Source organism: Hyla sarda, chromosome 7 (assembly GCF_029499605.1).
Source record: "Hyla sarda isolate aHylSar1 chromosome 7, aHylSar1.hap1, whole genome shotgun sequence".
NCBI classification, from domain to species: domain Eukaryota; kingdom Metazoa; phylum Chordata; class Amphibia; order Anura; family Hylidae; genus Hyla; species Hyla sarda.
The window spans coordinates 128263721-128282320 of NC_079195.1; the positions used below are offsets into that span (position 1 = coordinate 128263721).

The 18600-nt window shown below is 40.8% G+C and overlaps 1 protein-coding gene across 1 annotated transcript in view; it reads right to left on the reverse strand.

Moving 5' to 3' along the window:
- The window catches only part of CDH23 (cadherin related 23), a 1135250-nt gene that overhangs the window by 1084343 nt on the left and 32307 nt on the right, over window positions 1-18600 (reverse strand). The window contains exon 3 of the mRNA XM_056530710.1: window positions 1853-1933. Coding sequence (XP_056386685.1) covers window positions 1853-1933 — 81 coding nt within the window. The remainder of the gene's footprint in view (window positions 1-1852; window positions 1934-18600) is intronic.

The window sequence follows — 18600 nt, forward strand, 5'->3', positions numbered from 1 at the left end:
ATCTTGGATTGCACGTAGCAAGGTGCTCTAAATCATCGATTCCAAGGAGATTACTCTGCTTCTGCCACCAGTCAGATTATCTCTGGGATATTTAAAACCTTTTCCATGTACCTTTTAAAAACAATGCAATGTTTATGGACCGCTTGTGATCCCCCTTCACCCGCAGTCTAACCCCATACACTGGGATAATACACCAGGTTATAGTGCGGGTGAAATACTTCCCGGCACAGTTCATACTTCGAACTATGTAAAATTCAAACTCCCACGCTGTTCTTGATGAGAGCAGGAGATTGCACCTGTGTAGTGTAACCATGGTTACCGTACAGCTAAGAATATACCACCGTATGTGCAGGGAGGGGGAAGGAGGTACAGCTGTTATGTGTGATTGTGTGTATGCAGCAGGGTTGAGTGTGCTATGTGTGTATGTAGCAGAGCTGAGTGTGTGTATGTAGCAGAGCTGAGTGTGTGTTTGTGTGTGTAGCAGAGCTGAGTGTGTGAGTTTGTGTATGTAGCAGAGCTGATTGTGTGTATGCAGCACAGTTGAGTGTGATTGTGTGTATGTAGCAGAGCTGAGTGTGTATATGTAGCAGAGGTGAGTGTGTGTATGTAGCAGAGTTGAGTGTGTGAATGTGTGTATGTAGCAGAGCTAAGTGTGTGAGTGTGTATATGTACCAGAGCTGAGTGTGTGAGTGTGTCTATGTAGAAGAGCTGAGTGTGTGATCAGGTGTATGTAGCATAGCTTAGTGTGTGATCAGGTGCTTACACATAATCACACATTCAGCTCTGTTGCATACATACCCATGTCGCACACTAATTTCAGCTACCAGGGTTTACATATTTTTTTAAACCCAGATATTCTTGGGGAGATTCTCAAAAACTACTGTCATTTCTGTTATTGTGATATTATTCACACCTTTTTTTTTCTCAAAGGTCTCTTTTGCTACTTTGAAAATATGTAAAAATTCATTTTTGAGTCCACTTTTTTTTTGCACCCAATTTTTTTTGTTGCAGCCATATTGGATTTTTTTTTTTGCGCCAAAATTGTCCAGTTTGGTGCCAAAGTCAGCAATTTTTCTGCCAAAATTGTCGATTTTTGTGCCAACTTTTACATCCAAGAAAATTCTGGAAACATCTCATGAAATATTCCATGGCTACTAGTGCCCAGACAAGCGAAAACTGTATAAATAAAACATTCCTGAGCTTAAATGTGAGTGCAGGTGCAGTGACCAAGAAAAAAAAAAAAATATATATATATATAAATATATAATATATCTTTTCGCGCCAAATTTTTTGCCCTTGCTTTCCAGTATATATTATTTTAATTTTATTATTTATATATATATATATATATATATATATATATATATATATATATATATATATATATTTCTACTGCAATTTAACTTTGAACTTCAAAGGAGATGTCCAGTGCAGACTTTTTCTATTCCATTCTGCCCGGGCTGCAAAAAGAGACAAAACAAACTTTCACTTACCTTCCTATGTTCCCCTCGGAGCTCCGAAACAGCTGATCGGTTGGCCAGGCTGTGTACTTCCTACTTCCTTTAGCCCGGTACGTCACATGGTGCTTCAGCCTATCACGGGCCGCAGCAATGTCCCGCCTCAGCCGGTGATAGGCTGAAGCGCCGTGTGATGTATTGGGCCACAGAAAGTAGGAAGTAAACAGCCCGGCCGAACGATCAGCTGTTGCGGAGCTCCGGGGGAATGTAGGTAGGAAAGTGAAAGTTTGTTTTGTCTTTTTTTGCAGCCCGGGCAGGATGGAATAGAAAAAGTCTGCACCGGACATCTCCTTTAACTTTCTAATTTGAAGACAGATAAATCATTGTTCACTTACCCACTGGAGTGTCTTCATTTATGAGCAAGTATGTATCGAAGAAGTAATTTAAGAAAAATGGCAGTCTGTTGTAAGCAAAACCTAAGAGACAAAAGAAAATAAATGTCAGTGATAAAAAAAAGCATAATTTTGAATATTTTCTTGTGACTTGTGAAGTGATACTGTTTAAAGAATACAGCACGGGGTATTTTCAGGAGAAAGCAAAAGTTACAGAGTAGCAAAAGTAAATAAAAATAAATATAAACAATATATAATTTACAAAACATATATGCAATCTAATCCCCAGGTTATCAGGTTACATTAATATGGATAGGTTATCCTTTTTTATTTTTTAGTTGTTGTTTTATTTGTTATTAACAATGTCCAACCTTTTCTGTGTGATATAAATCTGTGCAAAATTTTATGTGCACCAAAATGTAAAACTAAAATTTAATGTGCCCACAATAAAACTGTTTTGCATGACATGCTATCCATCATTATGTTTTAGACACTCTTTAGTGTAGCTTTACATGGTGACCAACATGTGTTACCAGAGATATGGGTGTACAATCACTGAAAATGTCCAAACAGTCTAAGCCACTGTGATAAATCTAGTGAATTTCTAGGCTGTATAGTTTACAATGTATAAGCATTAGACCGTTTTATTTATTTGCTTCATTGTGTTTAATCCAGAAATCAAGAAATTTTAAGACTTCAAAATTGTAGCATGCTGGGGTAGGGCATTTCTTCATGAAATCATGGCAATTTGGATTCCATAGCCTCCAACCATGTTGCTAAGATTGTGGTGCAGCTTACAACTACCCTTGGTGACCAGAGTGGTTTGCTTTACATTGTTGTGTGCCATTTATTCACAAGGTTTAGAGAGGTGGATTCTGTGGACTGTACGATTTAGCCAGATAATTCAATTATTATATATATTTTTTTATATAAATGATGATCTATATAACCTTAAAATAAATAGGGGTTAAATAACAACCACATCACTTAAGTACTTGGGAACCCATATTGCATGAACCCAAAAGGAGCTATATAAATATAACTATACTTACAAGTTCTATAAAAAAAATCAAAAAAAGCCTGGCTTGACTACAACCAAATTCAGGTATAAAGAAATATAGTTACAAACATATCTAAAATTTGGCCTGTATTAGTACAGTATGCAAATACTAAAAAAAAAACATACCCGATTAAACTTATACCTTAAAGTGTACCTGCCAATTAAAACACTGTTGGCATGTCCTGGCAACGTTTTGAACCATGGCAGTCTGAGTGTTCAGACCTCCATCAATCAGGAGAGCGAGCTGGAAGAAGTCTGCACTGTCGTGTGCTTTTCTCCCTGCTCTGTGTCACATCATCAAGACAAGCTCCATAGATGTACATTGCGAATGTGTCTCGATCACATGACATAGAGCTCGGCGGGAACACGTTGAACGTGGACTTCTTCTAGCTCATTCTCCTGAACACTCAGACCCCTGCCACTCAAAACTTTTCACTTGTCACTAGGATATATCAAAAGTTTTTCCAGAGACCAAGTGAGCTATTGCATATGCTAAAGCCTAAAATTCAAGGACTGGGTATAAGTCACATGCTATCTTATACAGCAAACAGTATGAGACTTCAGGGTGGAAGAAAGCGTGACCAAAATAATATAAGGTCTGATCAGAGAGGCAACAGCCATTGGGAAGTGGAGATAAATTTATTTTAAAATAATTCACAAGGCATAACGTATATTCAATATACCTATGGGGAAATATACAGATAGTTATTCCAGCAAATTCCCCAAATGAAGATTTCAAAATACACATCTGTTTTGCTGCCTTTAGACATGCTCCAGATTAAAAAGCTACTGGGACAGCATATAAGTGATGTAAGAAGATACACATGGAATACAGATTAAGTAAGAGTTATGGCTATAAATCTCTTATTACACTAAAATCTAGAATGATACACTTGCCATTATTAGCAGCCCAAAAGTAATTTTTTACTTCTGGTTGAAGAATGATTTCCTTCAACAAACCTGGAAGAGATGACACCAGATAATTTGTTAAGAGAAAAAATATGCTTTTTGGCCTAACGCAGGCCCCTTAGGCATACAGGACATGGCTTTGCAGACATAGGGATGATTTAATGAAATATAATTAGTTTTTTCTTTCTTTTAACAGTGTGCACAAGTTTCATAGCTCTAAGTTTCTGGCAATATCGACAGGGGGGGGGGGGGGCAGTTGTGAAGCCTTTAATGAGCACTTCAGCACATAAATGTGTAGTCATTTACTAATTTGTCACTTCTCTGTTCCCAACCCCCAATAAACGGCAGTGTCAGATCCAAAGACTTTTTTATATGTTTTTACTGATGAAAATTAAACACCTTTTGTAATATGGTTTTTTAACCCCTTGGGGACCCTAAGGATGAGAGCATTTTTTGCAAATCTGACCTCTCTCACTTTGTGCATTAATAACTATGGGATGCTTTTATTTATCATACTGATTCTGAGATTGTTTTTTTCATGACATTCTACTTTACGTTAGTGGTAAATTTTCGTCTATACTTGCATCATTTGTTGGTGAAAACGTAAAATATTTCATGAAAAATTTTAACATTTAGCATTTTTCGAACTTTGAGACTCTCTGCTTGTAAGGAAAATGGTCATACCAAATAAATTATATATTGATTCACATATACAATATGTCTACTTTATGTTGGCATCATAAAGTTGACATGATTTAACTTTTTGAAGACATTAAAAGGGCTTCAAAGTAAAGCAGCAATTTTCCAAATTTTCATGAAAAATTTTAAATCCTAATTTTTCAGGGCCCAGTTCAGTTTTAAGTGGATTTGAAGGGGGGCTTTCTGTAAGAAATCCCCCATAATGGACCCCATTATGAAAACTGCACCCCTGAAAGTATTCAAAATGACATTTTGAAAGTTTGTTAACCCTTTAGGTGTTTCACAGGAATAGCAGAAATGTGGAGGAGAAAACTCAAAATCACTAACATGTACTTGTAGCCCCATTTTTTTAATGTTTTTAAGGGGTAAAAGCAGAAAATCCCCCCCAAAATTTGTAACCCAATTTCTCTTGAGTTTGGCAATACCTCATATGTAGATGTAAAGTGCTCTGCGTGCGCACGACATGGCTCAGGAAGGAAACAGCAACTGTGGGATTTTGGAGAACAAATTTTGATGTCATGGTTTTTGGGGTTCATGTTGCATTTAGGAAGTTCTCATGATGCCAGAACAGCAAAAACAAAACTCCATATGGCACACTAATTTGTAAACTACACCCCTCAAGGAACAAAACATGGGGTACACTGAGCCTTTACTCCCCCCAGGTGTTTGACTGTTTTGCGTTGAAGTTGGACGTGAAAATGAAAAATTAGATTTTAAACACTAAAATGTTGGTGCTACCCCAAATTTTTCATTTTTACAAGGGGTAAAAGGAGATAAAGACCCCCAAAATTTGTAACCCCATTTCTTCTGAGTATTGAAATACCTCATATGTGGATATAAAGTGCTCTGCAGGCACACTACAGGGCTCAGAAGAGAAGGAGGGACATTGAGCTTTTGGAGAGAGAATTTGGTTGGAACAGAAGTCGGGGGCCATGCACATTTACAGAGCCCCCATTGTGCCAGAACAGCGGAAACCTCCCACATATGACATCATTTTGGAAACTACACCCTCCACGGAATGTAATAAGGGGTGCAGTGAGCATTTATACCCCTTTGGCACTTAACAGATCTTTGGAACAGTGGGCTGAGTAAATATCTGTAATTATCTGCCACCCCTGTGCAAATCACCAATTTAGGCGTCAAATGTACATGGGGCGCTCTCACTCCTGAACCCTGTAGTGTGCCCGCAGAGCACTTTACGTCCACATAAGAGGTATTTCCGTACTCAGGAGAAATTGCTTAACAAATTTTGGGGGCCTTTCTTTCCTTCTACCTCTTGTGAAAATAAAAGTATGGGGCAACACCAGCATGTTTCTGTAAAAAAAAAAAAAATTACACTAATATACTGGTGTAGCCCCCAACTTTTCCTTTTCATAAGGGGTAAAAGGAGAAGAAACCCCCAAAATTTGTAGCGCAATTTCTCCCGAATATGGAAATACCCCATGTGTGGCACTAAACTGTTGCCTTGAAATACGACAGGGCTCCGCAGGGAGAGAGCGCAATGCAAATTTGAGGCATAGATTAGGGCTTTGCATAGTGGGGGACCCAGATGCAAGCATGGCAATTGGCTCCTTCACCAAAAATACCCTACGGCAGTGTTTCCGAAACAGGGTGCATCAGGCTGTTGCAAAACTCCCAGCATACCTGGGCAGTCAATGGCTGTCTGGCAATGCCGTAAGTTGTTGTTTTGCAACAGCTGCAAGCTCGGTTTTGGAAGCACTGCTGTATGAAATGTTTTTCATTTTTCTTGGGGAAGGGGGATTTAACTGTGTAAGGGTGTGTGTATGTAGTGTTTTACTCTTTATTTTGTGTTAGTGCAGTGTAGTGTTTTTCAGGGTACATTCACACAGGCAGGGGTTTACAGCGAGTTTCCCACTTGGAGTTTGAGCTATGGCGGAAAATTTTCCGCAGCTCAAACTTGCAGCGGGAAACCCACTGTAAACCCCTGCACGTGTGAATGTACCCTATACATTTACATGAGTGGTGGAGAGGTCTGTCAGTGCATGCTGGGAGTTGTAGTTTTTACAGTGTTACCTAACACGGGTTGGGAAACACTGTGTTAGGTAACAGAACCTAACTCAGTGTTTCCAACCAGTGTGCCTCCAGCTGTGGCAAAACTAGAACTCCCAGCATGTACGGACAGCCGAAGGTCATGCTGGGAGCTGTAGTTATGCAAGTGCTGGGAGGCACATAGCTACAACTCCCAGCATGCCCAGACATCCATTTGCTGTCCGGGTATGCTGGGAGTTATAGTTTTGGCTGATCTCGAGGGTCAAAGTTTAGAAACCACTGCACAGTGATCTCCAAACTGTGGCCCTCCAGATCTTGCAAAACTACATATTCCAGCATGCCCAGACAGCAAACGGCTGCCTGGGCATGATGGGAGTTTTAGTTTTGCAAGATCTCAAGGGCCACAATTTAGAGACATCTGCACAGTGGTCTCCAAACTGTGGTCCTCCAGAGGCAAGACCCCTTACCATGATTACTACTGCGCTGTCTCTGACAGCACTGATAACCCTTATTTCCTGGGCAATTGGGTCACTAGAGACCCGATTAGGCCAGAAAAAACGTGATTCGCTGGTCAGAATTGATGACCTAGGCGATGTAGATATCAGCATTCATCCCATTCTGATCACCGCCGCCAGGCAGTGATCCGGACGAGATGACTGCTGATATCTACAGGTACACCTTCCGTCCTTAAGTACCGGGTCGCGAGGGCATACCGGTAAGCCCTCTGTCCCCAACAGGTAAAAATGTAATATTCAAAAAACTCCTGAAAATTCCACCACTAGGGGTCTCCATACCTACTGGGACACTAACCAGTCCCACAGCAGCATGAGGCTTGTCCATGAGTCATGGACAAGAGATGACTCATGAACAAGGCTGTATAAGCAGACACACCAGTCACCTCCCACCACCACAAGGGAGGCCCCTTCCTCTGAGAGGATTTTTAACACTGAGCTAATGAAAAGAAGTATTTTTATAATACATATAGATGTTAGAGACATAAAATTAAATGTACAAATGTACATGGTAAGGATTAGGTACTGAGTAACATATACATTTTTTTGTGCGATCTGACAGGTACGATGTAGAGTTAATGGGAGCAGAGTTTTCTGATGTGACACCACATGGTTTTAAACTCAGAAGACATTGAAGCTTCTGTGCTAAAACCCACACTGTTAAAAGATGTGTGTAGATGTATCGCTTTGGCACTATATAGTAGATCTATACTTTTTGTGCATTGTATAGCACTACTATGTGTTCGCAATGGTCATGGCATTACTTCAGCAATGAAAAATGTAAAAATAATGCAAAAAAATTTGTGTCTGTTATCATTTAGTCTGTTAATAGCCTATATAAATTTAAACAAAGATTCATAGACGTACCATGACACCAACATATTTTTGCTACAACTCCTCCTCAACTTGATGCTTTAACAGTAGCAGAACATGAATTACCATCCATTCAGTGACTTTTGTCAAATTCAGCCAAACACTAAAAGATATGTTTTAGCCATTGAGTATTAAAAAATACATCCCGTCGATTTACCGACAATTATTCTAAAGGGTTTTTCGGTTTTAAGGAAGGTTTCTTCAGATGTTGGGGGAAATTGATTAAGCGTTTATTCCTACGTCCAGGTGTATAAAAAAATCACAAATATTTGTGATACTTTTTGGGGCATTGCCTAGACCAACTTTAAAAACTGGGCAGGGCTTAGTAGAAAGTGGGAGGGGCATTACATGCCAGCTGAATTTGATAAAACTTATGCCTGTAAACAGGTGTAAGTTTTAGCTGAAATATATACCAGATTTCACAGGCACACTTGGTAGCCAAAAATAGACCTAGATTTATCAAGAGGTGTGTGATAAATCAAGTGTGATCTTACTCTGGTGGGGGTTTACTTAAGACTGACATATGAAACATCGGTCCTTCTAAATTCCCACTTTAGTTCTCAGAATTGTTGGGCAGTTCCAAGATACTAGTGTTACTTTACAACATGATGCCAGGGAGTAGATCATCACAAATACATAGCATATAATGGACATGATGATAAATTATAAAAATCAAGAGCTACCGTACATTCCACCAAAACCTACAGATATAAGTAGAGTAAGAACAAAGTTGATTTGGGTATTAAATTCATATATTTTTTTTTATATTGCAAAGATATAAAAAATTCAAAGGCAGGTAAAGACTCGATTCCATCCACAAAATAAAATAATGAATGAGCAATTGATAGCACAGGGTTAAAAGTAATTTGCTTTCCTAAAGTAGAAAAAAACAGAAAAGAGAACACACCTGAAACACAGACTATTTCAGCTTCCACAATGCAGGCTCGGCTGCTGGAGAATGCAATTATTATTTTAACTCATGATTAATACCTGAAGATTTCCGCATGGTCGAGTGTGTTTTGCTTACTCAGCCCTTGTCTTTGCTTCTATTTCCTGCACACAATCCCATCTCCCAGTAATTGCCTCTCTACCTGCTCAGTTATTCAACACCATATTTACAGGCTAAAACAATACCCAGCCAATTATTCCCCATTCTTACTTCCTTTAGTACATTTCTACTGTGCTCCTATTAAAGTGGTACTCCGGCCCTAATACATCTTATCCCCTATACAAAGGAGAGGGGATAAGATGTATGATTGTGGGGGGTCCCGCCCCGTGGTCGTCATGTTACACAATCGGAGCCTCCAGCGCTGCAGAGAGCTCACAAAGGTGGGTAGTGCAATGACAGACTTTATAGTAACATAGTAACATAGTTCATAAGGTTGAAAAAAGACCAGAGTCCATCAAGTTCAACCTATATCCCTTATCAGTCCCTATTGAGTTGATCCAGAGGAAGGCAAAAAACCATCATACTAGAGGTAAAAATTCCTTCCCCACTCCAAATATGGCAGTCAGAATAGATCCCTGGATCAACGTTCTGTTCCTATAAATTTAATATACATAACCAGCAATATTTTTACTCCCCAAAAATGCATCCAGACCCCTTTTAAATTCTTTTACAGAGCTCCCCATGACCACCTACTCCGGGAGAGAATTCCACAGTCTCACTGCTCTTACAGTAAAGAACCCCCGTCTGTGCTGGTGTAGAAACCTTCTTTCCTCTAAATGTAGAGGATGCCCCCTTGTTATAGATACAGTCCTGGGTATGAATGGATCATGGGAAAGATCTCTGTACTGGCCCCTGATATATTTATACATAGTTATTAGGTCTCCAATAAGCCTTCTTTTTTCTAAACTAAATAACCCCAATTCTGATAATCTTTCTGGGTGCTGTAGTCCTCCCATTCCCCGTATTACCCTGGTTGCCCATCCTTGAACCCTCTCCAGCTCCACTATATATTTCTTGTACACTGGTGCCCAGTACTGTACACAGTATTCTATGTGTGGTCTGACTAGTGATTTGTACAGCGGTAGAATTATTTCCTTGTCGTGGGCATATATGCCCTTATTGATGCACCCCATGATTTTATTTGCCTTGGCAGCAGCTGCCCGACACTGGTCACTACCGCTAAATTTACTGTTAACTAAGACCCCTAAGTCCTTTTCAACGTCAGTCGTCCCAAGTGTGTTCCCATTTAATGCATAATCCCAGCCTGGATTTTTCCTCCCCATGTGCATTACCTTACATTTATCAGTGTTGAACCTCATCTGCCACTTCCCAGCCCAAACTTCCAACCTATCCAGATCCATTTGTAACAGTGCACTGTCCTCTATTGTGTTTACCGCTTTACAGAGTTTAGTATCATCTGCAAAGATTGCTACTTTACTATTCAACCCTTCTACAAGGTCATTAATGAATATATTAAATAGGACAGGACCCAAGACTGACCCCTGTGGTACCCCACTAGTAACAGTCACCCAATCAGAATAAGTACCATTAATACCCACCCTCTGATTCCTATCACTGAGCCAGTTACTTACCCACTTACACACATTCTCCCCCAGCCCAATCCTTCTCATTTTATGCACTAACCTTTTATATGGCACCATATCAAATGCTTTGGAAAAATTCAGATATGCGACATCCGGATGAATATAAAAGCCATAAGCAGCGTTTGTATTACCATAAGTACTTCTTTTGAGTAGTACTTCTGGTTTCAAATGCTCGCAACTCTTCTGTGATACTATAGCTACCTGGAACATTGTTTTCAAACAGTTGGTATTATCTTTTTCCTGTTTTAAACAGCTCCCTCTGTGGAATAACCTGGGCTTTCCTGAGGTGACTACTAGTAAACTGTTTCATGTTTAGAAAGCATGGGGTATTATTAATGTGGTACACCTCGGGGATATGTAGGGTAGTTGGGGTGTTGCTGTTCTGGATAATAAAGGGCGCTGTTAACCCTTGTCACTTGTGACACCAGGGTGAGGGTTAAATACTGTAATGTTGCTAAGGCCTATCGCCACCCTTCCCAAGAACGATAGGTGAATGCGCAATAAATGGATTGTCCACAACCACTGTTTAACTGAAACTTGCAGGAACTTTTACTGAAGGTTTTCGGTAGCAAGCAACATCAATAACAGTCCAGATAACAAAGTCTATTTCTAGTTGTGCAGCGATTGACAGTTGGTTAGGATCAGATAAGCTCAGTTTAGCTTTAGTAAGATTCTGTTGCATAGATCCGCTGGATTTAGGGGTGCGTTTAGGTCCAGTGATCCAGTAGCGGGGAATTATAGATATATAACCGCTGTGGTATAGGCCGAGGCCGCAAAGCTTCGGCCTAGTAAACATACTTGAAAGTTGCGGAGGTCCTACCTTGTTCAGTGACAGCAACCCAAGAGAGAGAACAATGGCCGCAGCTCCCTTATATGGGCAGGGGCTGGCCGTTCTGGATTGATCCATAACAATTGTCACTCACCGTTACACAGCATTATGGGTGAACATCTGACACAAGAACCACCTAAGGTCCTTCAACATACCATAGAGTTCTGAACCAAGTCACATGACCCGCAGGTCCTGCAACGCCGACAAGGTAGGCATTTCAAATATACATATTTACAATGATAATCGTTATAAATATTAACTTACTAAGGGGTGTGTTATGGACATGAAAATGACATACATTTTATTTGCTATATTTTGTGATTCTAGTCCAAGGAGGCCGCATGGAGTTTAGACAAAAGAAAAGATGGAGGATCATCTTTATAGTAGGGGTCTCCAAGGCATGCTTACAGGGGCTTTTGTAACATTAGACAGACCACCTGGGGGCTGCCTGGGGGTGGAGAACATCTAAATAAAAGCCCATTCAAAGCTTTCTATGGCGGGGCTGGATACCAACACACCTGGCCATTCAACTTCCTGTTTGGGCCTGAATCCGGAAACAAAGGATTGCAGCTTACTCCCATGCCTGTCTTTGTTGCTCATACTTGCTGTAAAGGGTCCCCGAAGCTAAGTATTTTCAGTATTATATTCTCTGTGTGTTGCATTTGGTATAGTTGTATCTTTTAAGGAAAATCCACCCATATAGCCAATTATAGGATTTCTACTATAAATGTAGTATATGTGTTTCCTTACATTGCAGATTTAAACTTCTAGGTGTTAGCAATATCTTTTCTCTTCTCTCTCTCTTTGTTAGAGTGTGTTTAGTTTACAACTGTGTATTAAACATCTTTATTTCTGCCAGTGTTTGGATGTGTAGTGTTAATTTGTGCATTGGATATTAGGATATAGCTCTTCCAAAATTCCTAAATAGGTTGGTCTGTGGGGTGTTTATGAATGCATTTGGTCTCACGTGATACAGCTAGTTAAATATCTGCGGTCTGTGTGAATATATTGTATTCACTAGCCCGCATGGTCTCAGCCATTTTGTATCTCAGATGCATGGTCTGCAGATTTTAACTGGTCGTGACACCGTTGGAGCCAAATCCAATTCAGCCCCAGAGCCACGAACCACAACAGGGTGACTAGGGGCTAACTAGGGAAGCAGACCCCCACAGTCCTAGGGACTCTTACTTTGGGGACCCCCCCCCACCAAGGCACAGTATGAAATACGGTGCCGGGAAACCACACTAAGAAGGGAGACTTTCAGAGTCCTTCTGACGGTTGCTTTTGCAACAGTCTAATTTCTATCAATATCACCAGGTGTGTTCCCATTGTGCCTCATTGCTGGGGGATAGGTCAATTGAGGCCTCTTATAACCAGATCTCCTAGGTTCCCCTCTAGGGATAAAGTATCCCTAGACTGTTTACTCAGTTCAGGATATAGTATCCCTAGGATGATGTTCCTAGCCTCTTTTGCCAGCCAGGTGAGTAAATGGTGATCCCAAATTGCCTGAACCTATTTTAGCTGGTCTATTGGACTTTATTTACCCCGCTCATAATGAAGTGTGAAAAAAATTGCAACAGAAACATGTCCATTTGGCTGTATATGCTTTTACTTCCCTCCGTCCCCTAAATACTTGCTAAGAAAGGAATTCTGTCCTAAATGTAATCCTTTCAGAACAGGCCTTTCCCACTGTAGATAACAGTGCTATTAGCCCCTCAGAGCGAAAGCTAGGTCATTTAGAAGTACTTTTTCATACAGATCCTTTTTTGCCCTCTTCTAGTATGTCCTACAATCATCTCTCTCCCATCGCTCATTTTACTACACTTGCATACTAGTGCATACTATGGAATTGGCTGTCCCCCACCCATTTTTCTTAACTGCACTTTATTGAGAGTATGAAACATTTCTTCTCAATGAATAGGGGTGGGCATTGTTCTTAGTACATTTGTGACCAGGGAGAGATCATACATGTTGTAACACCTTTTAGATATATACAATGGTGTGCAGTGGAGGATCTTAAAGGGTATATCCCCTCTAGACATCTTATCCCCTATCCAAAAGATAGGGGAGAAGATGCCTGACTGCACGCGATCTCACTGAAGTACCCAGCATTTGTTTAGAATGGCCATGCCCGCTAAATGCAAGTCTATGGGAGGGGGTGTGGTGGGTGTCACACCCCCTTCCATAGACTTACATTGAGAGGGCGTGACCACGAAGTTTGCTCCGTGCACCAGATGACTGCAGAGCCGCAAGAGAGATCGTGGGGTCCCAGCGGTGGGACCCCTGCGATCAGACATCTTATCTCCTATTCTTTGGATAAGGGATAATATGTCTAAGAGTTCCCCTTTAAGAGCACCCTAGGGGCTCCTAAGGTTACATGGCCTTTTACAGCCCTTCATGATTTTCATTTTGCAAAACTGTTTATTTGGCTTCTTTAGGGCTGAGAGATGGACACTTCTTCTAGGTCACTGCCCTCAGAGTTCAGTGCCATTTGGGAGCTCTCAGTACTTTAGCTTTCTTCTCTTGTACAGTAATATTGTGGCAATTTGTTTGTGGTTAGTTTATTATAAGTTCATGGTCCTACTTTGGCCACATAGGGGATATTTATCAAAACCTGTCCAGAAGAAAAATTGCGGAGTTGCCCATAGCAACCAATCAGATCGCTTTTTTTTCTTCTAGACAGGTTTTAATAAATCTCCCCCACAGCATGTCATAAAAAAAATATATATATATATATTTTATTTTTATTTTTTTCCCCTATTATTTAAACAATTGAGGATTGAAATGTTTGCTGCCGTTGCTTTCCTTTTAGGTGGCAAAAACTGTCTTTCCTCTACCACTTTTCTGATTTATATTTAACTGTCATGTTATTCCAGTATCATGGATGTGTTTGTAAGCTATTTAAAAATTGTTAACAACATGTTTAAAAAGTAAAAAAAAAAAAAAAAAAAAAAAAAAATTTAATTAACATTCATTTAAGTAGATTTGGCAAAACAATCTTGGTGACACATTCTATCTTTATTTTTACTATAATACATATGGGCTTTTGCTCTAGGTATTTTATTATTAGATAGTGAAATACAGTATAAACACTGCACAAACAACCAGAAAATGGAAATTTTGCCCTTTTGTTACAAAAAATTTAAGTTGTGAAAGGTAAATATTAAAAAGTAAAAGCGCTAATTTATAAGCAATTATTAGCCAGTAATGTAAATCTGTTTGCTCCAGAAATACCACAAGACGTAGGCACAAAATAAATCATCAAGTGGGCTGCGCATTATTAGTATTATACAGCATCTAGTTGAAATACTGGGATACCCACAATTTCTTTATATCCAGTCAGCTTGACATGATGACTGTCTCCCAAGCCCTGCATTTTATATCTTATAATAAAAAAGGTTTTATGAGGTATATAAATAACATGTTTTAACCCCTTTCTACATTCTTTATCAAGTCAAAAGCATTTCTGAGCTCACAAGAAGAAAACACAGGTTCCATCTCACAAAATATGCAGGGGTTAAAACAACATATGCGGAGAATTCACACTAAGTTGTTGCTCAGAAATGCTTTTGACTTGATAAAGGGAGGATTCCCGAAAGCTTATCTCTACAAAATACTGTTAGTCCAATAAAAAATGGTATTACAAGATACTGCATTATCCTATGATTTTGCATTTGCATCACTGGACTAATACAGCCACTCCTCACTTATATATCATATTGTATAAATGTATATATGTGTGAATATATGGTATATTTATATAGCATATAAAATGATATATAGCCCGGGGTCCACGCTATTTCTGGCTCCTGCGCATCCTGTGTTACGCTGTGCAGCGCAATGACGAGTGACATCCTCAACGCAACGTCACCGTCATTGCGCACAGTGACAGCTCAGGAGGACGACGCCAGAGACAGAAGTAGGGCGGACCATGGGAACAGGTAATTATAAAACCGGGAATGGGGGAGCGGCGGCGGTGGTGTCGCCCGGGGGGGGGGGGGGGATAAATAGCCGTTAACTTATACCGGAATATTGGAATAAGTTATCGGCTATCGACCCTAACCTCCACAGAATATCGGAATCGGTATCGTCCCTAAACGATATTGGTAGATCCCTAATATATATGTATTAGGACGTGCGACTAAACTAATATGGGGCATGGAACATTTTAGCTACGAGGAACGAGAAGTTACAATTGTTTAGTCTTGAGAAGAGACGTTTAAGGGGGGGGGGGGGGATATGATAAATGTATGTAAATGGCCCATACAAAAAATATGGAGAAAAACTGTTCCAGGTTAAACTCCCCCAAAGGACGAGGGGGCACTCCCTCCGTCTGGAGAAGAAAAGGTTTAGTCTAAAGGGGCGACAAGCCTTCTTTACCATAAGAACTGTGAATTTATGGAACAGTCTACCTCAGGAACTGGTCACAGCAGGAACAATTAATAGCTTTAAAACAGGGTTAGATACATTCCTGGAACAAAATAACATTAATGCTTATGCAGAATTATAAAACAACATCCCTTCCCCTTATCCCCTTACACCCTTCCCTTCAATTCCCTGGTTGAACTTGATGGACGTATGTCTTTTTTTCAACCATACTAACTATGTAACTATGTAACTATGTAGCCGTGTTTCCCAAAAAGGGTGCCTTCAGCTGTTTAAAAACTTTAAAACTTCAACTCCACGCATGCACAGATGGAATTTGACTTTTTTGGGAATTCTGGGAGTTTTAGTTTTGTCGATGGAGGCACCCATTTGGTGAATTATTACTATGTAGTACAGCAGATGAAAGCAGGATGGGAATGGTTCCTTATTAACATTCCCGAGTGTTGGGGCTGGCCAAGGGACTGGGGCAGAAAATGGCAGTTAGGAGGAAGTGAGCACAGAGCAGCAGAAAAGAATGCTGGGACCTGTAGTTTAACCCCTTAAGGACCAGGCCATTTTACACCTTAGGACCAGGGCGTTTTTTGAACATCTGACCACTGTCACTTTAAACATTAATAACTCTGGAATGCTTTTAGTTATCATTCTGAGATTGTTTTTTCGTGACATATTCTACTTTAACATGGTGGTATATTTTTGTGGTAACTTGCATCCTTTCTTGGTGGAAAAATCCCAAAATTTTATTAAAAAATTGAAAATTTTGCATTTTTCTAACTTTGAAGCTCTCTGCTTGTAAGGAAAATAGATATTCCAAATAATTATTTTTTTGATTCACATATACAATATGTCTACTTTATGTTTGCATCATAAAATTTACAAGTTTTTACTTTTGGAAGACACCAGAGGGCTTCAAAGTTCAGCAGCAATTTTCCAATTTTTCACAAAATTTTCAAACTCACTATTTTTCAGGGACCAGTTCAGGTTTGAAGTGGATTTGAAGGGTCTTCATATTAGAAATACCCCACAAATGACCAGATTATAAAAACGACACCCTCCAAAGTATTCAAAATGACAATCAGTCAGTGTTTTAACCCTTTAGGTGTTTCACAGGAATAGCAGCAAAGTGAAGGAGAAAATTCACAATCTTCATTTTTTACACTAGCATGTTCTTGTAGACCCAATTTTGGAATTTTTACAAGGGGTAAAAGGAGAAAATGTATACTTGTATTTGTAGCCCAATTTCTCTCGAGTAAGCACATACCTCATATGTCTATGTAAAGTGTTCGGCGAGCGCAGTAGAGGGCTCAGAAGCGAAGGAGCGACAAGGGGATTTGGGAGAGTACGTTTTTCTGAAATGGTTAAAGGTTAAAGCAAAAAAAAAAACACATGGCATACCATTTTGGAAACTAGACCCCTTGAGGAATGTAACAAGGAATAAAGTGAAGTGTGTTTCCCCCCAAATTTCACATTTTTGCAAGGGTTAATAGCAGAAAATACCCCCCAAAATTAGTAACCCCATCTCTTTTGAGAATGGAGGTACCCCATAAGTTGACCTGAAGTGCACTACGGGCGAACTACAATGCTCAGAAGAGAAGGAGTCATATTTGGCTTTTTGAGAGCAAATTTTGGTCATTTAGGAAGCTCCTATGGTGCCAGAAGAGCGAAAAACCCCCACATGGCAAACCATTGTTATGCCGAGCGCTCCGGGTCCCTGCTCCTCCCCGGAGCGCTCGCGGCATTCACCTTCTCGCAGCGCCCCGGTCACACCCGCTGACCGGGAGCACTGCATTAATGTCACCGGCGGGGATGCGACCCGCGTAGCGGGACACGCCCGGTCACAGCTCGCATCCCAGTCTCCTTACCCATCCTGTTCCCCGACGGCTATGTCCCGGCGCGCACGGCCCCGCTCCCTAGGGCGCGCGCACGCCGGCTCTCTGCGATTTAAAGAGCCAGTGCGCCACTGATTGGCGCCTGGCCCAATTAGTGCTCACACCTGTGCCCTCTGTATATTACCTCACTTCCCCTTCCCTGCATTGCCGGATCTTGTTGCCTAGTGCCAGTGAAAGCGTTCCTTGTATGTCCCAAGCCAGTGTTCCAGACCCTCTGCCGTTGCCCCTGACTACGATCCTTGCTGCCTGCCCTGACCTTCTGCTACGTCCGACCTTGCTCTTGTCTAATCCCTTGTACCGCGCCTGTCTCAGCCGTCAGTTGGGGTTGAGTCGCTATCGGGTGGAACGACCTGGGGGTTACTTGCTGCTGCAAGTCCATCCCACTTTGCGGCGGGCTCTGGTGAAAACCAGTAACCCCTTAGACTCCATTCCCCTGGTACGGCCCACGTCATCACCCCACTGACACAGAGGATCCACCACCAGTATCCTCACAGTATCCGGATCCTGTCAACCATTTTGGAAACTAGACTCCTTGAGGAACGTAATAAGGAATAAAGTGAGCCTTAATACCCCACAGGGGTTTCACGACTTTTGCATATGTAAAAAAAAAAAAATCACAAAAATGTGTGTTTCCCCCCTAATTTCCCATTTTTGCAAGGGTTAATAGCAGAAAATACCCCCCAAAATTTGTAACCCCATTTCTTCTGAGTATGGAAATACCCCATGTGTGGACGTCAAGTGCCCTACGGTCGAACTACAATGCTCAGAAGAGGAGGAGCGCCATTGAGCTTTTGAAGAGTGAATTTGTTTGGAATGGTAGTCAGGGGCCATGTGCGTTTACAAAGCCGCCCGTGGTGCCAGAACAGTGGACCCCCCCACATGTGACCCCATTTTGGAAACTACACCCCTCACAGAATTTAATAAGGGGTGCAGTGAGTATTTACACCCCACTGGCATTTGACAGATCTTTGGAACAGTGGGGTTTCCAAATTGGGGTCACATGTTGGTATTTATGTTCTTTCGTTTATGTCAGA